The sequence below is a fragment of the Amia ocellicauda genome, chromosome 19 (genome assembly GCF_036373705.1).
Source record: "Amia ocellicauda isolate fAmiCal2 chromosome 19, fAmiCal2.hap1, whole genome shotgun sequence".
Lineage (NCBI taxonomy): Eukaryota > Metazoa > Chordata > Actinopteri > Amiiformes > Amiidae > Amia > Amia ocellicauda.
The window spans coordinates 16,942,775-16,969,599 of record NC_089868.1 but is presented as its reverse complement, the minus strand read 5'-3'; the positions used below and the strand labels follow the sequence as shown (position 1 = coordinate 16,969,599).

General features: G+C 42.7%; 1 protein-coding gene and 1 long non-coding RNA gene across 15 annotated transcripts in view; one reads left to right on the top strand and one right to left on the bottom strand.

Annotated features, from left to right (window-relative positions):
- The window catches only part of rnf220a (ring finger protein 220a), a 147,207-nt gene that overhangs the window by 27,881 nt on the left and 92,501 nt on the right, over positions 1-26,825 (bottom strand). For 5 of the 14 annotated variants that reach the window (XM_066692693.1, XM_066692690.1, XM_066692691.1 and 2 more), the window contains exons 3-6: positions 17,137-17,266; positions 10,160-10,205; positions 6,982-7,077; positions 4,722-4,764 (exon numbers count right to left, since the gene is read on the bottom strand). In XM_066692693.1, the coding sequence (XP_066548790.1) occupies positions 4,722-4,764; positions 6,982-7,077; positions 10,160-10,205; positions 17,137-17,266 (315 nt within the window). The other 9 variants (XM_066692689.1, XM_066692687.1, XM_066692692.1 and 6 more) reach the window with 5 other exon arrangements.
- LOC136715026 (uncharacterized) lies at positions 5,674-7,407 on the top strand. The gene is made up of 2 exons (XR_010805073.1): positions 5,674-5,892; positions 6,930-7,407. It is a non-coding gene; the product is annotated as an uncharacterized LOC136715026 (long non-coding RNA).

The window sequence follows — 26,825 nt, the reverse complement described above, 5'->3', positions numbered from 1 at the left end:
GCCTCTCCTTATGGGACTAAGCAGATCTGTGATTGTGAGGATGTCTGCAATCAAGTGATGATGAGGATTACATGCATGACCTGCCCACGTGTGGATTAAAGATGGTTTAAGTACAGGAGCTGTTACAGTTTGCTGAAAGTATGCCCCACAATCTGTAAGTTATCCTTTTAAAAAAGCTCACCAAGTCTGCAGTAAAAAATAAAAGCAAAAACATTTCTCGCAGGCAGAGAAAGGAAAACAATGTAATATAACGCTCTGCTATCATGTTTGGTTTGTTGTAGCGTTTTCACAATTTAACTGCTGCTTGTTGTAAAACATCTCGTGTTGTTTCTTTAATAAGCCTTTTTGTTTTATGATTTGGACACAAAAATCAATGAAGATAGAAAGGTCGACTATGTTAAATGCGACTATGCTTCTCTTGAACAGAAACTGATATAGCAGGCCATTGTACTTGAATGTCAGCATCATCAGCACAGTGGAATATATATATAACAACATTTAAGTAACCTTATTAGGGGGTTATTCTTTGATTATTACTAATTTATTGACCCCTCCATAAATTCAAAGCTTTCCTTATTCATATTTTATATATTTATATAAAAAAAAGAGAGGGGATAAAGGCAAGGAAACCAGTTTCTCAATGGGGGCGCAGGGGAACCTAATGTCTTAGACGTCAGAGAAATTGTTCGCACAGTGGAATGAATGAGACCGTTTCCCAGGACCACAATGCTCCTCTTTGGGCTTCCCTCAAAACTCTTCCCCCCCATCCCTTTTCCTCATAAATGATTTGGGACGGGCTGCCAATCTCACTGTACAAATCTCTCATTCGCTTTACAACTCCCCCCACACACATAATTAGAAATTTAACACAGCAGAACAGCGCCTATTACATCGTAAGTCTTTGTCCCTTTTTCTTAACTGCAAATTGCGTGCGGGGACATTAATTTTTAGGGGGCTGCGATTTCCGAACGGGCCGAGGGGACCAGGGAGGAGAAGGACGCGCCATAACTCTGAGTGTGGAAGACTGTTACTGATAATCTCCTGCAGGTAATAGAGATGGTAATTGAGAGAGGCTCCATTAAATAGGAAAAGAAAAGGCAGATTAATTAGGCAAGGCAAGGACTTTTTTTTCTTTCTTCTCCCCCTTTTAAATCACTGAGATTCAAAATGTAGGATAATAAACCTTAACGGTGGTATGAGTTTTAACAGAGCCAAGTAAAGCTTTTATTTCCAATTTGAAGGAACTGGTGCAAATTTCCACTGAAGATGCTCAGTTCTGATAGTGTGGTAATACACAGGGACTACCAAACTGAAGAGCTTTCTCTCCAACTAGAAAGAAACAAGGATGATTATTATGTTTTTACCAAAGCTATGAAAATAAGTACGCTTTTCAATGGCTGTGGTCATTTAGTTTAGTAATAAAGCTCTTCCTGCTTGACGTTTTGGTTCGATTGTCGTGCTTTGAACATCTCCCATGGCGTTTGGGAAGAGAATGACTCCATGTTGGGCGTCTCTGGGTTCTGCTGGGCAGTGGTGGAAGTAAGGCATGTTATTACTGGAAAAAGGATCTTACCATGTCGCATGCAGCAGGGGGCAAGGGGCACTCCGTTGTGCGGCCGTAACGGTACAGTTTTGCCACTTTCCTTGGCGTAGCGCCTGCACCAGCAGAGGTCATCGACTGTTAACATATCAAGAAGTCAAGGGTTAATAGATCCTCTGCTCGTGAAGGCGCTATGTCAAGGAAGAAGCAGCAAAACAGAGAGTAAAGGCTTTATCCAATAATTCAATAGCTTCTTCCGGTAATGTGCTTTTCTTATTATATTACTGTGAATCCATGTAAGCTCAAATGGCAAAATCTTAACTCCACAAAAATGTTTTAAAACATTCCTAAAAAAAATTGATTCTTTAGATTTGAGAACAACTTTTTAAATATCTTGATTGCATTATACTTAAATGTTTTTTTTTTATATATCTGCTCAATATTGGCCATTGAACATTTCTGATTTGGTATTGAAATAATTAAAAGTAACAGCTTGATAACAATTAACATTTTGCATAAGCACATTTAATAATCCAATGAGGCTGTTTTTGTTTTAGCCACCGCAACTGAAGGTTTTTACGTTGTGACGCCCTATTGAGATTGCACACAAGAAAGGGACTGTTCGTTTCCTTGTCTCTTCCCAGATTGATACTTAAGAATTTACTTTCTGAAGGGTCAGGGATCCGATTCTCAGACAAAAGCAAGCTAGCAGCTGTGATGAAAATGTGTGTCTCATCTTGATTGCTGACCTATTACTGATGATTGATGGGCCGAGGAGCTTCCTTTGACAAACTTCCATTAACCTGGGGGTGCAGGAACCCAAGCCCGCCACACTCCACCCCAATAACACCCAATCACTGAAGGCTGAGGGTCAAACTGATTCCACACAGCAACCCTGAGCGCACCACCTGGGCCTCCCTCCGATACTCATGGGACAAGCTGAAGAACACTCATCTGCGATGGGTGTTTTCTCTTGGCTCCTATGCTCGGCGTTTTTCAGGAGGATTTACCTCCATGAACAAATGATTGGCAATTTATAAAGGAACAACCTGAAGGACACTGAAAGGACTGTCACAAATTAGGATCAGTCACAAAGATGAGAAAGCAGTTGTTGTTTTAGGTCTGTTGCATTTGAAATTATTAAAATATTCAAGCTACAATCTTGGGTCAAGTGAAACAGTCCTTTGTTGATCTACTGGCCATGGCCACCAGGACAGTCCCATTTTGGCCCAATGGACCATTAGGGGGCGAAGTCAATCATGGGGTAGTTTCTATATACAGGCTTCTTCAGCTGCTTCAAGACTTTTCTGCCAGCATGTATTGTTAAAATTGCAGGTTTCTAATACTAGGCAATGTTAAGTTTAAGTACTGTCTACAATTCAGTTATTATAGATTTGCATAACCTTTTATGCATCTGACACAGTTCACCTAGTGGTGGCATACACCAGTGTGAGCTTCTTATTTTGAGATCCGAGATCCACAATGTGAAGGCAATGGGAACGTCAGCAGCGCTTTTCCACACAAGCCACCCAGACATCTGTTGGCCACCATGTGAGCATAAGTGGAAGAGCCAGGCTGAGGACCCCAGGCGCAATTCAACACATCCTGCGACTTGCTGCCAGATTCCTTCCCCCACAGACTGCGCAACCCAAGATGGCAATTCTAAATATTAACTCTGAGAGCGATTAACCAAAGTCAATCACACAGAAGACACGCCTCACTTAGTCCCTGCCCAACCTTGATTCTGGGGAGAAACGGATGTTTATGGGGTTATAAATATAGTCATACTTCAAATATATAAAAGGCAGCGTGCACATATGTATGGGGGGAAATCACAATAGGAAGGAATTCAGCATACTAGATTCCTCTGTAGTTACCCCAAAGCCATACATGGATATTGGGTTTATGTAAAATTGCTACACCTGCCACGTCAGAGAGGTTGTGCGGGCCACGCAGAGCAGACAAATTACAATGTGAAGAGAGAGCACAGCAGCCTGCAAGGGGCACAGCATTTCCTTCGACTTGTTTTCTTGTACAGGCAAGCGTGTGTGTGTGTGTGTGTGTGTGTGTGTGTTTTATTTTCAAATTAAGCCATGTTTTCTATCCTCTACTTGGCACTGCCCCTTCACTTCCAATCAGCACAAATTAATTAGATCTTGCGACCCGCAAGCGTACACAAGAGGGGCTCTCCGGCTGTGCGAGGGGATGTCTTTTAAAGGGCACAGGAGGGGGATTGCCGCGCAGCTAATTAATACTGAAAGGTGTGATCACGTCTAATTAACTCAGCAGGCTCGTCCCCGAGCTCGCTGCAAACGGCGCCAGCAGGGCCTGAAAACTACCACAGCACGCCAGGCACGAAGCACGCCGACTACCGGAGGACTGACGGCTTGCGTTAGGACCCGGCCTCCCCGCTCTTAATGAACTTTAAGCCCTGCCCTCGCCATGCCCCCGTCGCTCGGCCTCGGCACCACAACAGCAACACCTGCAGGTGAGAGCGGGCATGAGGCTCGGACCCCAAACACACCACCTGACAACTCATGCACCGTTAGAGAAAGGTGCATATACGGTTTATATATGAAAAATTAGTGAAATTGTGAAATACTGAAAGTTAAATACAGGTGGTTAGTCTTTTAACTAGTATAATAAATGACTAAACTAGACCAGTGTCCGGCATTGTAAAGTTTTATGCAGGAATATTGGCCTTCCCAAACCAGTTACTTGATTCTAATTGGACTGCCTGGGCAAACTAGTTAACTGCCCAGTATGACCAGTATTGGCAGTTATCTAGTATGATAGATGCAACACTGAACGCAATTCCCAATCAATCACTTTATTAAAACACACATTTAAATTAAGTAGAAGTAGCTCCCTTTTGTTATTGGTTTGTGTTAATTCTGTTTCAGCTCTCAACTAATCTGCAGAGGATTGTTTTTATAGAACAGAGATATTTGCAATAAATAAAATAATGCATGCTAACGGACACCATGACATATGTGCAACTGACATGATGTTATGTAATCTCAATGCCATGCAGGACGAACAATAACAACATGGCTAGTGTTGCTGTTAGTGGAGCTGGATTGAGTGCACGCCGTTATGCTGAAATGTAGGATTTGTTACGATTTTATTGCAAGGAAAATAAAAAGTAACAACAACACACACAAAAAAAAGGTGTACATACCATTCAATCGTGTTTGTCTGTTTGCCCTCACTCGTAAAAAGGTCTGGGGGGGGGAGAGAAAAAGACAAGCGACAGGAAACACGTTAGAAAGTGGCACTGGATGTGTGCCATGTTCACAGTGAATTTATGAGCGTTTGAACCCGGATTGCGCCGGATTGTGTCCTCCCGTCCAGCGGCACCCAGATTGTAAACAGGAACCTACTTGTCTCTTGCCACTGCTCTGCGCCTCCTCTTCCATAACTACCGGCGCCCCTACTCTGCCATTAGGCTGCAAAAGTCACCAAACGGGCCCAACTCACTTGTGTCAGCCAGCGTTAAAGGCCGCGCCGCGCCCGACCCAGGGGCAAACGGGAGGCCGGGTTTAGAGATTAGGCAGGATGCGAAGGGATTGAAAGAAGCGGCTTCCTCGGCATCTCCGCTCAGCCTGCTGCGGCGGCCATGTTGGCTGGAGTCATGTGACCGACGGCAAAGTGAAAGTTCAGCGGGAGAGGATGCCGGGGACTGGGCTGCAGTAGCGCGGCCGGCCGGTAGGTGTCAGCAGCACGTCGACACAACTACCTCCAGTACATAAGCTCAGTGAAGTAGCTGAGTTTTTTAAAGGTGACATATATACACAGCAGCTTGTATACCCGTTACCTACTACTGTAATTTAATTATAACCACTATAAAAGGGTGCATTGCATACACAAATAAAACAATATTATATATATATATATATGTGTGTGTGTGTGTGTGAATTAAATCTTCATTTATTTTGTGTTTATGTAATGTAATGTAAAACTGCAAAATAATATAGTTTAGATTTTATTATGCCAATCACAATTTTAAACTGGTTGTCATATGATAGAAGCTGTGCAATGTAATGATGCTGTGCTCATGGATCTCATGTGAATAATAATATAATGTGCTCTCCGTGCGCTACTTTGTTGTATTTCAGGGGTCTGAAACGAAATGGGCACAACAGCTATCAGCAATTTGCCTTATTGGGAGTTTTATCTGCTGACTTCAGCTGCCCAGTCAAAGGGATGGATGTCGGTTCATTGATGCTATATTGTGGGCAGGAGTTCAAACTACAGTGGACCAGATCATAAGTCATGTGTTCAGACAGCCTCTTTAGAGAAAGCTGCAATAATAGTAATTTTCTATAGTGTGAATTAACATTATATGCGATGTAAGTCATTTCTATGAACAATATATTTTTTTTAAGGGTTGCTTAGAATTTTAAAGTGTTTTTTATGTGTGTTTTGTCTTGTGTAGCATGCTGATGAGCATTTCCATTCAATACATAACTGAAAATCCATGATTCCTTTCATTTAACAGTATATAAATGTATATGTATATACAATACAGATACATTTTTTACCCACTTACCTTTGAATAATGCACAACACTTGCAAATGTAAATTATTATTTAAAAACAAGATTATTCTGATATTGCAGACATCTTTATTAGAGGACAACACACACAATACAGCTACTATAGAAACAGCAGTTTTCAAAACATTTTAATACAAATAATTTATATGCGATAAACATGTCTACTACGGTGCGGAGTAACCAGCTTCAGGTCAAAGAGGAACTCCTCAAACCATGGAAGTCAAGGACACATCGAACCCTGGGACGATAACTACTATTTTATAGCATTACAGATTAGCCCCAGGGAAAAATAAGAATGATTACAATTCTTAACAGAAAATGAATTCTAGTTTCCTATCAGATAGCGAGAACTGACTAATCTAAATGTGATTCCTGTATTGGCACATGCAGGTTATATAGATTGGCTTAAAGATAAGGGAGTTGTCTTCAATTTATATATATAAGTGTATATAATAATACATAAAATGATATATACTTATTTATATTATTTATATATACTGTGATTAGTGTTTGTGAACATGTAATATATGCGGAAGAACATTAAAATTACTGTTAATACTGAAGACTTGTAAGCTATTCATGTGTTATTATTATTATTATTATTATTATTATTATTATTATTATTATTATTATTATTATTATTATTATTAAAAAGTGATTGAGGTTCTCAGGGAAAGTGACCGGGGAACCCTCCACAATCATCAAATAAAATTAAAACAACTTCGGGAAATATAAATGTATTTCTGGCATCCTCTTGACATTACAATTTGTATTGAATCATTTCCCATATTTTTAGATAATGAATTGTACTGGTGTTTCTTTCAAATGTAGGTGTAAATAACTGTCCCGTTTCCCTCTCTGTGTCCCGGGCTCTCCGCCTCACCTGGTATCTGTCGGAGTGGTGGATGTCTTCGGATGACAGTGGTGAAGCCGTGGGAGACTCCCCTTCACGTTTGATGTGCACCGATAACAAGATAGACTGTGGAGACATGAGACAAGTGGAAACGGAGCTTGTCAGATGCTTACATATTGGTTTGCCTGTGATTTCTGTAAATGCAGCTGTTCTGTTTAAACAAGACAGCATTGAAAGTATTTATGGACACAAAAGTTCGGGTCAGCACCAGCACTTTAAAGGAGATGAAAGTTACTGAAGACTGAAATCGAAGAACCCATTGTCTCAGAAAAAATAAAGATCATTGTTTTCATGTTGTTTATTTGACAAACCAATCCAACAAAATAATTGATATTCATAAGATGTATATAAATATTAATGCATGAAATAAAGGAACACAGAACTGTGTTGCAATCAGCTGACCTAGTGCATTTAATGTGGTAAAACTTAATCTTTAAATCTACATGGGTAGCTTAAATACATTACGTTACTGTTTGGCTGAAAAGTTAATTGACTTAATTTTTCACATTAATTAAGGTATGGAATAACAAGGAAAAATACTGCTTACACTACCGCAAGGCTCAGTCGGCACATTTTCATGAGCCTGCTATAAAATATTTGTATTTACAATCCAGCACAATGAATCAAATGGATTTTTATTTTTTTTAGTGGTGAACAACTCTAATCTAATATTAATATGTGAAAAATGGAAGACCCCTTTTGCAGAGACAGTAAATTAAGTGTTATATATTGCTTTTTATGCTTTTGGATGGCAAGGTCAGGGACCTATTTATTTGCCTGTAGTTCTGTGAATATTGAAGTGTGTTTATCTGGATGGGGCCACGCAGCGTGAGAGTGATTTTGTGCGATCTTTTTAGAGATTGTAGCCGTGCACTATTCATGTCTTTTACATCTGAATCAGGAAACCAGTGTAATCTTTTGTTTTATGAAATATGAATAGAAGAAAGTACTTGATTTGCCTTTAAAAATAAATGTAAATTTAAAATTTCTTTACATGATGGCAAGGGAGCAGATTAATTGTGATACTGTATTATCTAATATAATAGCAAGGATGAGGTGGTCAAAATATGGTGGCTGTGCATCCGGTGTGAGCAGGACCCCCCGTGTGAGAGAGAGATTAGGAGCCACAGTAACAAACCTGGAATTGCCATGGTAATGAGCGCCAGGCCTAGGCAAGCCTTACCCAGAAATAGGCAAGGTTAATCCCAGCAGAGTCGGTGTCGGGATCTCAGTGCACATGTGAGCACGGTTCAGATTATTAAAATGTCCGGCTTCTAAATTGTGTGGAGCCACTTCAATTCTTAACGCTTCGCCAGCATGCTAAACAATCAGTTTGGGATGCTAAGTCACGCTTTAGCTGGGCAGCTCAGCTAGCGTTTACAGAACCTGCTAATTCCCTGAACGATTCCTGTTAGACCAATGTGTTTCCAGACCCTTGCTGTTTATCATATTGACTGGCCGGATTTCTTCCGTTTGCAGCATCAATTCAATCAGGCCCAGAATTAGTGTAATTTATTATTTGTTTTTTTAATATTTGTTTATTAAAAAAAAGACTAGTCTTATTGCCATTGAAAATGTATAAAAATAATATGCATGCATGTGTTTATATATGTGTATTAATGTTTTAAAATGGAACAATTACTCTTTCTTTAAGCCCACCACCCCCCTCCCCCGAAAAAATGTCTACTCAAAAGTGTTAACATGTTGCCCAGTGGCAGTTACACTAAAAAAAAATACTAATCATAATATTAAAGGATGACTTTTGAGTCATTTAGCTCATAAAAAGTGGCCTTTACAAGGTAAAATTATCATCTGGAGAGACGGATCTTTAAGAAAATAATTCATGGCTTCTTCACCCTCTGAGAAGATAGCCGCCACCGGCTAATTTTCCTCTTAATGGCAGCAGGACCATCAATCTCCCTGGCTGTGCCATCTCCTTTCCCCTGCTCTCTGGCCACACAGCCCTACCCACAGAGAAAACATTAGCGCTTCACTTTACACCCTGACAGGAATCCTTGGAAGTTCGGATCGTTGTAATTTCTACATCGCTAAATAACGAGTAAACATTCTTCCATGGCTCTTTGTTTGCACTTCTCAAAAATATTATTCAGAAGATAAAAAAATAATTTGGTGAACTTGCTTTCAGAGACTTCAGTCATACATAAGGGAAACAGAGGGTGGTTGTAAAATAACAGAATCCTTTTGGGGCTTGTGTACTTGTTGGGTTGCTGCTCACCAAATAAGAGAGCCCCCTCAAACCACTTAGCTCTCACAATACAGCCGGAGTTGCTGGCAGGAGGTCTCTCTCCCAAGTGCGGAGGAGACCTGACCCTACTTAGCTTTCGAGATTTGACAAGATCAGAATCGCAGGTGGTACTGGAAGTGCAATAAATCCTTTCCTTTGCTCCTGCCTCTCACAGTGAAATGAAATTGCCAGGGAGCGGTAAATACTGTCAGCATCCCCCTGCCTCGCCTGCTTCCACCGCCGCTGAAATCGGGTGTCGTAAAGCAGGAAAAGCAAACGGAGGCCGGGTTACTGACGTTGACATTTTGTTAACTGAATTCCTGCAAGAAACTGCCATTTGAGACTATTAAGTGCTCCGGCTCTCCCTTCTGCTGGCTGCTGGCTGGCAGCATGGGGCCAGTTTACCTTTGTTTTGCTTTTTTCCAGTGAGAGAAGAAGAGAAAAAGGCTCTTGGGCTGACAGGCTGACAGCGGGATGAATAAAGCTCATAGCGGGTCGATACCCTGTTGCCGTCCCGGTTTGAACTGCAGTGTCTAAACAGCAGCTCTTGAGGCCTCCAGAGCCACTGTTATGACACGGCTTCAGATCACCTTTCCTGAGAACAGGGCTGCTGGAGGCTACAGTCACTCGTTAGGCTCGATTGCCTGAGATCTCAGCACAAACCTGTTCTCACTTCCTCCTTCCCAGAGTGGTGTATTCATTTATACTGCATCGCAGAGTGGTGGAATAGTCGATAGGTGATTTTTTATTTTTATTTTATTTTTTTATTAACCAACAGAATGTCCTTAAAATTACAGCAATTTTTTTTAAACTATTAATAACTATAATTGCATATATTATTATTATTATTTGGTCTATACATGGCATCCCTCATTTCACACTGTGACACAATAAACTTCTTACCTTAGGTGTGCCTGGGGTTACACTGTCCTTATGAGCTGGATTCTTACTGTAATAAAAAAGGGGGAAATATTTGTTTTAAATCAGAAAGAGAGGTATTGTACACACCAAGAAGCATAGCCAGGAAGTGGAGCCAATAGCAGCCACCTCAAATGTTAATTGATAGACAACTAATTAAATAATAAGACAATAACAATGTATACACAATTAACTATCCTGGGAGAATGCTGAAAAATTGTCAAAATACAGTTAACAATTGTGTGATTAACATCAGACCTTTGCATATGGGATGACTTTAGTAATTTTAAAATAAATTAGGTTAAAAACACTGGAGTAAAGCATTGTAACCCTTCTCAGTGCACATCCCATGTTAGTTAGAAACTCCCAGAGCCCTCTGACTGACACATCTGCACTCGCTTAAAATGACAGCCCCTCTACCCCTGCTTTCACAAACACTCAAGTGTCTGTTTAAATCACTGAGCCCTTACACTCGGATTTATAGACAAAACTAAAACCTAGAAAGACAGTTCGAGCGCACGTTTATGAAACAAAAATCACAGATTTAATAACGTACAGATTTAAAGTCCCCCGCCCACCCCTCCCTCTATGCCACTCAACCTACCAACCCTTGGGCCAAGTTAAATTTGAAACAATTACTGTCCAGAGTCAGATTGCTAAGCAGATTTGGGATATAATTTTTTTATTGAAGTAATCATTCTCCTGGACTTACCCCCCTTCCACTAAGAGCGAGTGGCATCAGGAAATAAATTATTTGGTTGTTATTTGATTTGTCAGCGAAACGCCCAAAGCATTTGGGACTTTGAAATATGTTAAGAGCAATGCGTTGGCTTGTAAACATTGTATTAAACTCAGGAGAGGAGGAGAGAGGGAGAGAGAAAGAAAGATAGGGCTACGTTTTCTCCCCAGGGCCTGTCCAGCTTGGGCTAATGACATAAAATCACAACCACATCGACATTGCGGCTTTAAGATGACTGATTAGAAGCCAGAAAGTATTAAACGGGCTGGCTAAAGCGCCCGGCGACAATAGGGAGAGACATATCAAATCAGATCTCTTTTCCGAGACATTAATATCCCCCCCCCACCCTCCCTCCGCACACACACACAGACACACATCTCCCTTCCCTCTATGCTGCTGTACCAGGGACATCAATACATTTTTATGAGCCTCTGAAAAGATGAGCCGAGGCGAAGTGACAAAAAAACAAGGCTCCTGTCATGTTCGCTTTGTGCCCCGCGTACAGACCCAGATGCCGAGCTGCTTAGGAAGGGCGGAGAAATTGAATTTGCCCAGATTTAATCCGCCAACGTGATTTGGCAGGCGCGTGGGTCCCGGGAGTTAAGGAAATGAGAGACAGGGGGAGATGGAGAGAGAGGGTGTGAGAGAGTAAAAGGGAAAGACAGGGCGACAGAAAGAGCCGTATTGATGGAGAGAGAGCGAGGATGGATGAGGGGGAGATTGGAGCGATGGAATAAGGGTAGCGGAAGGAGGAGAGGAGAAAAAACTTTGAGACGGGGAAGCAACACAGCAGGATGAAGAAAAGGATTGGTGATGGTTAAAGGTTAAGAAGTTACTAGAGGGAGCCTCATTTTGGAGTCTGTTTCCTATAGATTGATTACAAAAGTGAACAGAAAATAACAGGAAAGATAAATATAAAATGTTTTGTATGTTTTCTATGCTCAGATGTCATGTATGGAAGACATTCTGAGAAAACAGATTTTTTTTTAATTTAAAGTGCTGAATGTACTGATTTTTTTAATGGTTTTAAATAGAACGCTAATGCAAGATTCTAGAAGGTAAACTGCAAATAGTGTTGGTATTTGGTGTTTGCATTTAGGGGAGTCGTCAACCCAGTCCATTACGGAAGTATTGGGACAACCTGCCCTCATAATAAAGCAGCTTTTACCAAAAGAACGGGTAAACGAAAGGAAACCGAGGCACTTGGGGAAATGGAGATGAAAGATATATTGTACAGTAGGCGCTCCCCTGGAGGAAGTCTAGAGGCGAGTCCGGAGGGTTTAAAGTCCTGTGATGTGCGGTGGAGAACAGAGTCAGACTCACAGGGTATAAGTCACCCTCGCGCTCACCCCTCTCCCGGGGCCCGTGATTGATCTGACGTGGCGGAGAGAGCCACACAAATCAGGGAGCCCTGAAAGAGGATAAATTCACAACATCACCAGCTCACTGTTTGTGAGATAATAAACACACTCCCTGCACCATAAATCCACTCGGTGACACACTACATTCAGCCATCGACTCTCGCCGCTACTGCACTCGGGGTGGGGGTGGGGGGGGGCGCCTGCTTTTAAACCACTGTAACTAATGCATTGTGTCATTAATCTGTACAAATAACACCCCGTGCCGAAGGTAGATGCGAGAGGCTTTGTAGGATACTGGGGTTTTATTGCTCATTCTTGGCTCAGAACAGATCGAAACCGGATAAGGTTAATGGGTTAAGAAGAGTTAATGCTTAAGTTTCCAAACCAACGTCTGTATTCATTATAGGTGTGCCTTCATCTATTATCTATGTAGTGGTGGACCGTTATGAAGGAATCAGGTTTGGTTCCAATGAGCAGTGATTATGGGTCACCACATTAAGATGAGCTCCTATTAATTTACTGTAAAATTCGTAAGACCTATAAGGTTATAGAGCTAAATGCAGAGTTCAAGAACAGTGGCCACAGCAAAACTCCAATATATTTGAATTACATTTTCATTATCATAAAAAGTAATCGTCGTGATGTCATTTAATTCACAGCATCCCATGCAGTCGGTGATACAAAACATTTGGCAATAAATAAATAATACATAAAGGAAGCCTCAGTTAAGTGACAATGTCTGAATATGCTGTTTTTGTTCGCTCAAAATTACAACATTAATTAAGAAGACTGTCCAACGGCAACAGGAGAGAAGGAAGAGAAAGACGGCCCATAAAATTGTCAGAGAGAGAACCCACGACAGAGGCGAGGGGAGAGAGAGAGAGAGAGCGAAAACAGTAAAAAAAAGATACAGATAAAAGCAGACAGAGGAGGTTTGGGGTTGGGGGGGGCAAGCGAGTCAGAAGGAGTGTTGTGTCGCTCACACAGGCCTGTTTTCGCAGCTTTTCACTGTGCAGTTTCAATGAATTTTGATGTGTGTGCTTTGGCAAAAGATGCCTGCCTGTCTTGTCAAGCCAATAAAATGATTTTGAAATGAGCAGAAACGGAGGGGAAGGAAAACAGAAAGACAAGAGAGAAAGAGAGGGGGAACCGGTAAGAGAGAGGGAACACAACAGAGTTTAATTTAGTTTAGTTAATAAGATATTTAAACAGAGGCTTTCCAAGAAGGCCACGCTACCCGGAGGTGAGTCAACACATGTTTAAAAAGGAAGGTTTAAATCCAAACACAATCACATGCGTAAGAAATCCTATAACGCAGCTGAAATACTTTTTCAGCCTTGGTAAAATTGATTAACAATAACTGATGTTTCTCATTCTGCTGGTTGCTCTTCGTTTCCTCATCTAAATTTGTATAATTGAGAAAGAAAATCTCAGTTACGTAGCCGCAAACGATTCTACATACCCTTTTTTCTTGTTTTTATAAGGATATCCATACTACCTTTACGAATTTCAATACACACCAACCCAATCACACACACAGCTACCACCTACACTGACACACACAGTGCCGAGACTTACTCAATCTCAGGTTCATGACATCCCCAATTACAGTGTTAAATGAGAAGAAAGCAAAATCAATTAGCGAGCAAATCTTTCCAATTAAAATTTGGGATAAATCACACAGATGTTATTAAGAAAAGGCCAAGCCTGTTACTCTGCTCACTTTCAACCTCCATTCCCTCTCTCCTTCTCTCTGGGTCTTCGTATTGGGAATTAATGGAAAGGAGGTTGTGTGCTTAGTGGTAGTCCGGTGGCCAGCAGATACAAAGTGTTAGACCCTGCCACTGCCTGTGCCCTTGAACGTGTCATTGCGGCCCACACCGGGCTGTCAGCTGCAGGACAGCGTGGCCCGAACAAGACAGATAAAAAAAAGAGTATCGAGCGGACGGGCTGGCGGGCGGGAGGACGAGGCACTTCGTCTTTATTGATCAGGAGGGAATTTAACTTGCTGCGCAGATCCACTGTGTCAGCAACAGGGCAGGCCGGCCAGCGCGCAAGAGGCAAGCGAAGAGAGGGGAGGGGAGGTCAGAAGAAAAAGAGGGAAGGCCATAGAATGAGAGCTTGAAAGTAAAAAGAGAGAGTAACCGACGAGGAGAGTGCGAATTTCTCACAATGGAAGTAAAGGCCCTCCCTAGATTCCACCTTCCTTCAATCAGACTGATAGGATTTCAAACCTCAGCCATAAGACACACACCCTGAACCCAGGGATCCCCAGCACTACAGCGTTCAGTTAGTTCTGATGCTCCCACCTTCACAGAGTATGAGGGGTGTTGAGAATGTGTGTTCTGTAGCAACACATCGGAAATGTATGTAAACACCACAACTGATGGGTGTTAAGCAAGCTATTATTAAGAGAAAAGTATAGGGTCAAGGAAAAGAGGGTTCATGCATCGAAATGTAAACAGGGACCTGATGAGATGGTGGGAGGCTGACAACATCAGCACCCAGCACACAGCCTCCCCTGCTCTCGACTAAACAAGCCGCGAAACAATGACAGAAAAAAAAGAGAGTCAAAATTAAATAAGCCCAGAGTTGAAGGCAGAGATAAAGATTGCTTTTTTGTTGGTTGCCGCCAAATTTTCCATCCCTCTGTTCAAGCCAAATTGATTATGCGGGGATATGTAGATTGCTCTGCCCTCTAAGCTATCCCCTTACAGATTGATGTGTAAGGGCATGATAGATTTCAATTTACATACATGAGGAACGAAGAGAGGGAAGGGGGAAAGGAGGAAAAAAAAAAAAACAGGTGACACATTGTGCGAGGGAGCAGTGCGTGTTAAGCACAGCAGCCGCAATCTCATATATATCCACTCAGCCCCCAGCAAGGCATCTGCCTAATGCTACATCTTAAATATCCTTTTCCATTTTACATGCATTCAAGTCTCATTTAGACAAAATGAATCGGTATTATTAAAGGGAGATTTCGCACAAATTGCCCTGAATTCGACATGTCACTTTCAATGAGGTTCGCACATATGTAATGCTGGTGGAGCAGTCCGGCCTTGTCGCGGCGGTGGTGGATGTAAGGAATGTAGTAATGGGGAATGGAGGTGCAGAGATAGGAGGGGAGGAGGGCTAAGGGCAACCTCTGAGGCAGCGCTTGCTTCAATAGGGGGCGCTGTGGTCTTAGCAGTTGGCAGCTGGAATAATTCACAACAACGCCACTGCTTAATGCAGCAACGTGATTTCAAAATAGATGTTTTGATTCTTTATATTTATACACTGCCTGGTATTTCATTGGTCGATACATTTGTTTTTTGTGGAACCATAGTTTCCTGTGGCAAATCAGTCTTTCAAATACAGATATAGAATGTTTCTACAATATTACAGTTTTTTTTATTTTTCCGTTCTTTAGGACAGAAATAAAATAGCTAAAATATACACACACACACACACATATATATATATATATATATATATATATATATATATATATATATATATATATACAGTATATTTGTACAGATTTATTTATATCGTGCTCACATTAATATGTGACCTTAGATCGGGGCAAAGAAATGATTTCCTTGTCCACTGGCTTCGAACAAGGGCAAACACCACAGGCACGTCTTGTTCCTGCAGCCCCGCTGTTTCGTTAAATCAAGACTAACGGCTTGCCATCCCAGTCGGCAGTGGGGCATAACTCAAAAGCCAACAGCAAAGGGGTTAATAGGAAAGGAACAGACGAGGCTAAATCACGAAACCCTGACATGGACCAGTGTCTGCCGCTGACAAATGAGGAAGAATGACGCTATCTCTTTAAATAACAGCGGCTGTTAAACAAAGAAGACAGCACCTCTTGTCCACAACTAGGGACTGGGGAAGGGGAGGGAGGGTGTAAATTGCCCTTTATTAATTATTAAATAACGACTCCCACTGTAGCGTGATAGATACCACTCAATCTTCGCTCGCTCAGGGTACAGACTGGGCTAATCTCCTGCACTGACTCATTCCTTACAGCCGTCGTGCCCCGTGCTGTAGTGGCGTAGTGAGTGGAGCTGAGGGACTGAGGGACCCGTAGTGTGGCCCAGTGGTTAAAGGGGACTGGAAGGAAATAACTGGGCATTTACAACTGGCAAAGCTGAGTAAATAATTGTGTTATGATGATCAGGACAAAGGGATTGGACGCTTTTTCGTGGAGCTGAAAGGTTATCACTCGCTTGGAGACAGAAAGGTACCCAGTGTGGCACAGGGGTTAAAGTAAAAGCATTACAATTGTTCTATTCTTCAAGGGCTCTTTTTTCCCCCCTGACATCTCCTTTATCTACTGTATGTGAACAAAGTGACAGAGTGTGGTGTAAGACAATGTCTAGCAGGTTATCTCGCATGAGCTAACCCCCATCACAGAGTCACCGATCTAACACAGCCTCTCTGGAGCGCACTGCATTTTAAATCGGTCTTACTGTCAGCCTACCGGTGTATCTCTTGTTTGATCTCCTGTACATATCCATACCTGCTATTACTTACCAAGAGCTGGCCATTCCTATAATCTAAAGCCATTCGATGATTTATGAACAACCATATGTTTTTCAAAGTTACCTTAGCAAATTCAAGCAAGAACTCCCATCCCCATTCTTGACTGCCTATGTAGAGGCCAGATATGACGATCAGTCCAGTCCTCTTTCTTCTCTATCTCTCTTCATCTCTTCTGGTCCAACACCCACACCTGTCTACCCCATTTTCCACGCAATGGCTTCATTTACTCCGCTTCTCTCAGCCTACCGTTTCCTTCTGTCTTTCGCACAGCCATTTGACACTCTGTTAGCCCTACCACTATTTTCCCCGTGTCTCGGTGTCCATACCTGAGGTGGAGTTGGGTCAGTCTGTCCATCTCCTGCTCCATGTGGTCCTGGAGCTCTCCTGGCCGCAGCAGGACCTGGCAGATGGGGCAGATGGGAGCCTGGCTGTCATACAGGGAGGCCTTCTTCTTGCCTGGAATAAAAGGTAAGGAAACAGCAGATGAGTCTGGGGGTCTCTATGTTTCTTCTGGAGACCTAAAAAAAAGTATGAGATCGGAACAGGGAGTCTCTGCTACCGTTCCTCACTATCCCCGTCCTCGTATTTCACAATGTTCCCATCGTACTCTCAGGCTCGTGAACACCTTTTCAATTAGGTATCTCGTTTAGCCGTGCTTGAAAAAAAACAAGACACTTCATACGAAACGGACATTTGACCTATATTTACAGCTGACTGGAGTACATGAAAACATCAGCATGTTTTTTTTCTTTGTTGTTCCTAAAGTCAATTCTCTATTCGGTTACAAACGTGGTGAAACTGATCTACCCCAGTCCTCTGAGCCAGTAGGTTTATGTCTTTGAACAGGCTGGAAGCTATCAATGCATCAGTCACCTGGCAGCGTTATGCCGGTTCAAAACAAACTCGGCTGACCTCACAGGGGTTTCAAAGGATTTCCAAATATAAAAGCTGCCTACTGTAAAAATAAATGCTCGGAGCACGATTCAAAGAGGAGACTTCCTGGCCTGGCCTAGTGTCTGTCCACTGTTTGTTAGACTGAGCGGAAAGTCTATTTATAACGGCAGCTCCTTAGAGGAACAATGGGGTGGCTCGCATCTGACTCCCAGGCAGGATATCCTGGATGGACAGGCCATCGCCACGACAACCAGGCAGACCCGGTGAAGCTCGGCCGGCCGGCCCCAGCCCCTTACCCACACACGGATCGACAGTCAGCACATACACAGCCACCCCCTCGTCCTCCCCTGCTCCCACACGCCCACACTGGAAGCACTGTGCGTGTGAGCGCTGCTGGAACATTGTGTCACTTTCAAAAGACGACTGAAAATAGTACAAGAACACAATGAGGTTGTTTGATTTTTAAGATGCGGTTGAGGATTCATATGAACGCAGTAGTCACAGTGTTATTAATATGACTAGCTTACTTTAGACAGTCATATTGATGGTTATTGGTATTGTTTTGCTTGAATTGTTTCTGTCCAGTTACACACTATTAAAAAAGGATCTTTATTTCACAAATAAGTGTATACGTTACATTTTCCAAGACAGTTGCCCTTGCAGTTTTATAGGAGGCAGCATTAAACCATCTTCTTTTACTGTTAAGGTGATGGAAATAAGGTGACAGAAAAATAAGTATTCAAAGAGGACATGTTGAGGACGGTATTTTAAGCCAACATTCCCTAGAAGTGGTGGACATTCTCATCCACCGAGCTTGCCTTGCGATTTCTGCCTCGCCCAGGGCCTGACAAAAGTCGCCCTTCCACTTCTTCTCCATCGCACACATTCAAAGGTATTGCCATTCTCTCAGCGACAATTCCATTAGTGTCTCCTCACACCAGGAGACAACTGGGACGTCGTGTTGGGCCTGCAGTGCTACACAACTAATGGCTTCCCGGAGTGAGTGATTTTGCAGGAGAGTGTCCCTATCAGACGGCGCCCAGGCCTGGTCCTGCCTGTGAGGTGCGACAGGATCAGGCCGGGGCTGAAGTCACGGAAGGTGATAACCCGCGCTGTTTGCTCTTAATACATTCCTGGGCTCTGGACGGCTGTGTCCTTGACTTGGAGGGCAGCAGCCTGTTTGCCTAGTGATGTACTGATAGGCCTATAATTTGAAAGGGTGATGGATCAGTGGCACTCCCCCCCACCCCCCCACCCCAACAAACACACATAAACAGCCACGCATATACGGAGAGACCCCACTGGGGGCACGTATCGCAGCACAGATATTGGCCTGTCAGAAGTATTTCCTGCGAGAGAACAGATTCATCAACACCGAGTTGGCGGGGTCAGTGTTAGCATGCACCCCCCCCACACACACACTTCCCCCCTCCTCAGTCCCCCAAACCCCCCCCCCCCGCCACCTCACAGCCACGCGTGCCGTCGCATACCCAACTCCTATTCCCCTGCACTGCCACTTAACAACGCGCCACACTGGACACTTTAAGTGACTTTGAGAAATGGGTAATCGATTACAATTCTGTGCGTCTCCATTGCTCTCGCTTTCTCTCTCTCCCTCTCCCTCTCCCTCTCTCTCTCTCTCTCTCTCTCTCTCTCTCTGTCCGCCACCATTTCTGTCTCATTCTTCTCCCATCTCTCCTCACATTCCTTCCATCTTTCTCTCTTTTTATCCCTTTCTTTCCAACCCCCCCTTATCTTCCTGCTTCGCTCCTCTGTATATTTTCTCCCCTCTTGTCTTTCACACCCCTTTCCCTTCCAATTCAGTTCAAGTCAGCAGGGCTTTATTGCCATGACAAGATAATTCAAGTTGTGCCAAAGCAATTACAGTCAACAAATGTAAACAAAGAAACATCCTATGCAACATAAAAAAAAATTAGAGAGATTGTAAGGGCAGGGTTAGACACAAGGAGAGCGTTGCATTAGATAAGGATTTTATATTTGATAATGTTTCATTGATACACAAGAGTGCGTCGCTTCTGTGTTTTGCATGAGACAAAGACATTCCTCCTACGCTTTCTAGTTTGTTGTGTGTCTCGGTCCAGCATAACTCTGGCACATTTATTCCAGTCGTGTCTGAGGCTACCACGAGACCCCGGGATTGTGTCTTCCCCTGCTTGCGGACTCTCCTCTCCCCAGCCTGCGAACAGGAGCACACCGCTCTTTAAATCATCAGTACACAATCAAAGGGTGCCGTAATCAAGTCTTGATCACTTCATTTGTGCGTGCGTTGGCTCCGTCCCTGTCCTTAACATGGTTACTAACCCGCCTTTCACCTTGAGAGCGACAGAGCGCACGTTCTCTCCGCTCTCGCTCCTGTCGGCCTCCCCTGCTGGCCCTGTCAATAGCACCTGGCAGCGGATGGACAGTCTCAGTGTCTGTCCATCAACCCGATACGAGGGGGAAGGAAAAAGAAGGTTCCTTCCCCTCTCTCTCACTCATTCCCTGCACACAAAACAAAACAAGCTGCTGAAGAGTAATTAATATTTAATTCACTACTAAATGTACTGATTATTTCCAAGTAATTGGCTGACTGCACAGCTGTGACCACTAATGAACATAAGGGTGGAGGGGGGGCTCGACTGATCCACTTACACTCCCAATCACACCAGCCTAACTCCACACATCCACAGTACCAGAAAGCCATCCCAAGTATCGGCTTTGAACCTGCGGCTAACAGGAATTTCATTTATTAATTTTTTTGTTCCAGCTACGATATAACCTGTTTACTTTCCATTTGCATGCAATTGTCATCACTCTCAGACAATGAGTTTTTACAGTCTATAGTCTGTGATTATGTCAGCATTTCCACAAATCCGCTCAGTCTTTCTGTCATTTACTTAACCAAACGCCATCCGTATGAATATTATTATTTCACAGTGACGGCACCCTGACATCAAATACATTCTCCCCTGATGTGCAAATCACATAGGATTTAATAAAATAAGTATGAATACATTTGTACAGATTAAAATAACGGCAAAAATGTTATAAATATTACATGTTTTTAACCTTTAGGGAAGTGATTTTCCATACTGTTTGTATTTTGTAGAACATCACTTTTTTTATTCTGTATTATTTAGAAAGAGCGTGATGACTTTTGCGTTGATTCCATTTGTGTATGATTTAATTTTGAAGAACTGATTCTTGTAACTCTTCTGCTACACTTCAGATATGTTCTGTTGTAACATGACTGATTGTCCGGCGCTTTCAGATGGTGCTCGCTATGACAAAGACAGTCAATTAAATAAGAATTAATTGATTGACTGACTGACTGGAATTCTAAAAATGTTCTTTTGCCAGCCGTTACATTGGTTTCCATGACAGCAATGGTGGATTGGAACTTCATTAGCCAGAATGAAAGAAAAAATACCATGAACAATGAAAAGGAAGCTGCAGATGATACTATATTTCGGGAGTCAATATGAATGGTGATTAGAGAGAAGAGAGTCTAGGGTTTGCATGTGTGGAAACAGCCTTCCTGATATTTTGAAAAGCACATTCGCAGGTTCATAGCGTGGCGCTCGGGTGGCAGCAGCGGTACGTAATGGAAATGTTGTAAAAATGACAGTGTGTTCTCTAATGCTTTAAGCAGGACGCCACACAGAGCTGCAGGTCTGTAATCACACAGGCTGTGCTCCATTTCCACGATCGATCCCGATGTGTGTACTCATGGCCGCAATGCACAGGCCCGCATTCATTGCTGCTATTACAGGCAAGCCAATTTGAGTTTGTTTTCACTGCAGTTTTTTAAGGATGTCATTTTATTTGGTCCATCCTGCTGATCACAGACAGTTGGCAAGAAATAAGCAGCCAGCAAACAGCTAATCAATTTAACTCTGTCAGCGCCAAGGCCCAAAGTATAGCCTTGTCATCTACAACTGCACGCTGAAGGACCAACACAAAGCATCCACTGATACAGGATTCATTCAAGCAAAAAGGAAGTAGTTCAGTTCTTCGGATTATTGCATTATCAATTTAATTCAAAACAACAACAAATGCTGAAAATAATAAAGTACTGGGCTGGAAGAAAAATAAAAGTAGGAAATCGTAATTATCTTCACTGAATGTTTTGATAAAACTGGTGAAAATGATCAAATGTATTGACAAGCACTGTCTCCTGTTGTTTCTCTCCCCTGTTTTCTGTCGTCGTCGTATTTGTTGTTGTTATTGTTTGGGTTGGTCGGCTCCTTCCCGTGAAAAAAAGGAAGATGGCAACTCTTTAGAAAGCCGAGAGAGCGGGGGAATGTGTTTTAAACCCCCTTAATGAGCCGGCAGCTGTAAAGTTTGTGCTGGCGGGGCTGTCATTTGCGCTCGCGATGAGCTGCGCCCGGCCTGCCTAATGAAAAACAATCCGACAGGCCCATCTGTCAGAGCTGTGATGGATGACACGTCTCCTCGCGCAACAAGGGGTTTGAGCACAGCGTTTGTTACTGTGTGCGTGTCTGTTGTGGGAGTATCGCTGGCGTGTGGGTGTCTGTGTGTGTGTGTGTGTGTGTGCGTGTGTGTGAGGAGGGTTGTGTGTGTTTTGGTGCAGTGTCGATGAAGCGCGTGTGTGTTTGCAGTGTGCATCTTGAATTTCAATACACATCAAGCTGATGAGAGGGTACCCTAAAATGAAATCAATTAAACTGATGCAGGGTGCAGTATAAGAGAGAAGACAAGGAGAGTAAGGCAAGCTCTGGCAATCACCAATATTTGTCTTCACACTACACACCCTCGGAGCTGCACCGTATGTGTCTAAGAATCTGCAATCATAGTTTAATACATACAGACACTGCTAAAACTACAATTAATATTATTGATTTTTGTATTTTAGTGTTAGTAATGGGCTATGTTACAACTGTACATCGTTTTTTTCCTCGTAGGAATATTGAAACAGTTTATTTTCCAGAATTGGTTCAAACTCAAAATGTCTCAACTGATGTTTGCCAGTTCATGAAGCTATAACATTGCACTTGTACTGCAATGAAGACCGGGCATTTATAGATGTTTATAAAACCCAGTGCCTTACAGCTGAATGTTGGTCACTTTTCTAATCAACGCTTTTTTGCTTTTATTGCATCGCTAAACTGGAACAAGCATCAAGATGAATTTTATGGCAATCTCGTATAAGAAAGAAAAATCAGTTTCTATGTATTATTATTATGTGGAGTGCACTTGTACTAGCTGTGTTGCAGTTCGTTATATTTTTATCATTTTTCTTGTTTTATTTGGTCCATAAGATGAATATCAATTTTCAGACTCCTCTGCCCTCTCTACAGAAAACTGCTCTCACAGTTTGGAGACAACCACAGCGTTTTCACCCCTCTACCTCAACTCCACACGCCTCCTAGACTCGTCAAAAGTGTCAAAAGTTTCCCGTTCTGTCAACATCCCATTAATCAGGGCCAACAGGCCAGTGGTACCGGGCTAATGTTTTTCCTATAGACAGTCACATTATGTCGCTGTGCAGCCTGGATACAACGTGTACACACCCTCGCCTGTCTCCAGGGAGTAAATCAACCAAATTGAGACGGCCAGTGATTAATCGCACCCAGTCTGCGAGAGACAGTGAGCCACAATCAGAGACCCCTTCTGCCTTGCTCTCCCTCTCCCTTTCCCTCTCAATCTCTCTCTCTCCACTCCATGTCTTCCACACCTGAAGTCTCCATCTCATCTCACTTCCAATCTTTCTCCCCTCTCGGCCTTCCTTCCCCTCTTCCCTGCTCTCCACCAATTCACCACCCCCACTATCCTCTCTATACCCCCGTCTCCTGCTCCCCCACCAAACCCTCGTTGCCCCCTCCTCCCCGTCTCTTCCCCGCTGTGAGTGATGGGGAGGCGCAGGCGGAGAGATCAATCCCTAGGTGGCGGAGGTGCGGGTGTGTGGTGGCTGTCAGCGTGTTAAAGATGATTAATGCAGGAAGCCCCCTCACCCGGACCCCGGCACCGTGTGGATTGGGTGCTAGGGGCCAGGCAGAGCGGTGGTGGTGTGGGGGGGGGGGCTCTGTTTAATCTGCAGGAGGACAGAGGACAGAGCCAGGAAAGAGAGGAGGGGGGCCCATGATAACAAGGAAATAGGACTGACAAAACTTTTTAGTGCAGAGATTCTTCACGAAAATGCCAAGCGAGGAGAGGAGGAGATGGGAGGGGGGGTGTCTCTGTGACAGCCTTGATTGAATACACGCCTGATCTCTCCTAATGCGCCAAGATGGATCATTTCATTTCTCCACCACCAACTGCCTATCTGTAGTGCTTTTTTTTTAAATCGTCTCAGTAATTTGGTTTCATTTAGCCACCCCCACCTATCTATCACCTATCTATCACTTAGGCATCTGTTATCTTTAATAATAATAGTTGGATTTAAAATAACCATGGATTTATTTCCATATAATTGTAAATTTATTTCTATAATTAAAAAGATAAAACAGACTACACTAGACAGAAACAGACAGATATATAGATAGATAGATAGATAGATAGATAGATAGATAGATAGACAGATAGATAGACAGATAGATATCTAGATAGATAATTCATATACAAGGGGAGCTCCAGTCAATACACAGACAACACACTGTTTGAAAATAATGAAGAAAAGACCGAGCATTAGGAAAGCGTGCCAGTGAGTCATGTGACTTGTATCAATATGAGCTCAGTCAGTGCTCATTTACATGTTGTTAACAGAGCTATTGAGTCCAATTGGCAGGTTATTAATATGTCAAACCCATTACCATACTTCTGCAGTTGTCTACCTCCACCTTCTATCTTCATACTTCAGATTTGCCAGGGTGATGAATTTGGAGTTGCGTGTACGTTATATCATAATTTGTCAGGAGATGTGTATGCTCCAAAATCAAACAAAATCACAGAGATCAATCTTAAAATATATGCACATGGATGCCATGTGTTTTCTCAGTATTTAAAATCAGCAGGAATTCAAAACTACTGTAAGTTTCACTGCCTACCTGCTAGGCTAAACCATTGTGTGCAACTGGTCTGCTCTTTTGATCTGTCAATCTGATACTTTTTAACATTGTTTTATAAGCTGCTCTAAATCCATCCAGCACTGAACTGAACCAACCCTGAAGCTGGCACTGCGCCACTGGGAACTCCAGGAGGAGCTGCTTCTGAACTGCACTGCCAACGAGAGGACTTCCACTTGTGCTAGAAGTTAAAGAGTGTGCCCATATTTCTGCTTCCCAATTTACATCAAAAATGTATGTGTATATATAATATAGAAACACAAAGAGAGAGAGAGAGAGGAGAGAGAGGGAGGGAGAGAGAGAGAACATTATGTTTTAGTGGAGTTGAAGGAAGTGCCAGATTTCTGTACTGCTGCTTAAACGAGGGCTCTGTGTGGTGTACAGTAAACGTATTGGCGAGAGAACAAAGACCCTGCTAATAAGCTGCAAGACGGACTTAAATGGCTTTTAAAATAAAAAGTGCTAACATTGTAATTTTGTCCTGAGTGGAGAAATTCCGACTGTACTTTACCCCCTGCTGCCTCATCTGTCGGCCCACTAAAACGAGGCGGGTGACCCTGCACAGCTGCTACCTATAAACTGGCCTTTGGAGATTTTTTTTTACTTCAGAAACTGTTACCTGCCTGCCGGCGGAGACACATGTTTTAATGTGGAACTCATTTAGCAAATGGGGGGGCTGCATGTGAGTGTGTGTGTGTGTGTGTGTGTGCGCAAGTGTGTTTTTTTACTTTTGAAGTGGAAAAAGTTTCCTGCAGGAATCAGATCTGCACAGTTGGGGAGAAAGTGCTGCCACACCGAGATCCCACTTCCCAGCCACGTGTTTCACCTCTTAAACTGACAAGCAGAGCAGTGACTTCATTAAAGCGCTGGCAGGCTCTGTATGGCCGGAGAATTCCCCTGAATAACACTGGGACTTTCGCATCACAGCGCAGCCTTCAGATTGATATACTGGCTCACTCCACACGCTGGCTGGACAGACATCTATAATATATTCTAGGGAACCAGTGGCCCTAAAATTACTACACTGAATAAATATTTACTACTTAAAAGCACAATAGCAAAACTTTGCATAAACACTCTTGCAAACTGAATAATAAACGATGAATGCTTTCTATTTGTAATGCTGTGTTTCTGCATCAGGTAAGCTTTATGAGCTGTGCAGAAATATAAATAAAAGTTTAATAGCATAAAGTTAAGAGCAGAGTGATTGAAACACTATGAAAGTTCTGAGGGACTCCTTTCTAGCCTTTAAACCTTTACAGTAGAGCTCAAACAGTCACTACACCACTGTGGCTATAAAATATCTGAAGACTAACTAGTCGAAACAAGAATAACTTAATGGCAAATCTCATTGGGCACACAGAGACGCTTAGGCAGAAGTGCTCATCGCCCGTCTAGCAGTTGCCTGGCAAGGGTTCAAAAGGAAAAAAAAAACATTGACTTTCTCACTTTCTTTCCTCCTTCCTTTTTTTTTTTTTTGCCTCGAAAGCTGTGAAAGAGTCCCCGGATCAATTAGCATCAATTACAGGCTGACTTCATTTAATCGTCGTGTGAAGATGAATTTGTCATTTTTAGTTTTGAATTAATGGGGGCCCTTGAACTTTTTCCTGGCAGGGAGAGTTGATCATTCTCTTCTTAAAAAGTGCCTGAAGTGCTGAAAATTGAGTTCCAGCGAGCGTCAGAGCGATCCTCCAGGGAAGAGGGCAAGGGAGCAGAAGAGAGGGGGTGGAGAAAGAGGGAGGAGACACTTAGAGATAGGGAGGTAAAGAAGGGAAATTGAACTTAAATAATACAGGGCTAGGTGTTTTGTGGAGGAAATGGATTAGACAGATTTGTGATCTTGTCCAGTGGCACCATATTTCACTGGTTAGTGTGCTGCTATGCAGTACTACATGCTAAGGGTTTTTATAGTTCAGAGCAAAGGCACAGTGCCTTTAATACCCCATCAACAAAATTTGCTACAAAATACACAGAAAATATCTAAAAATATATGTATATCTTAGGGCATCTAAATAGAAAACCCCTTCTGTGTCCTTGACAAAGTGACAGAGCTCTCCTTGTCCACCTTTAGCATTATTATTTTTTTTATCCCACAC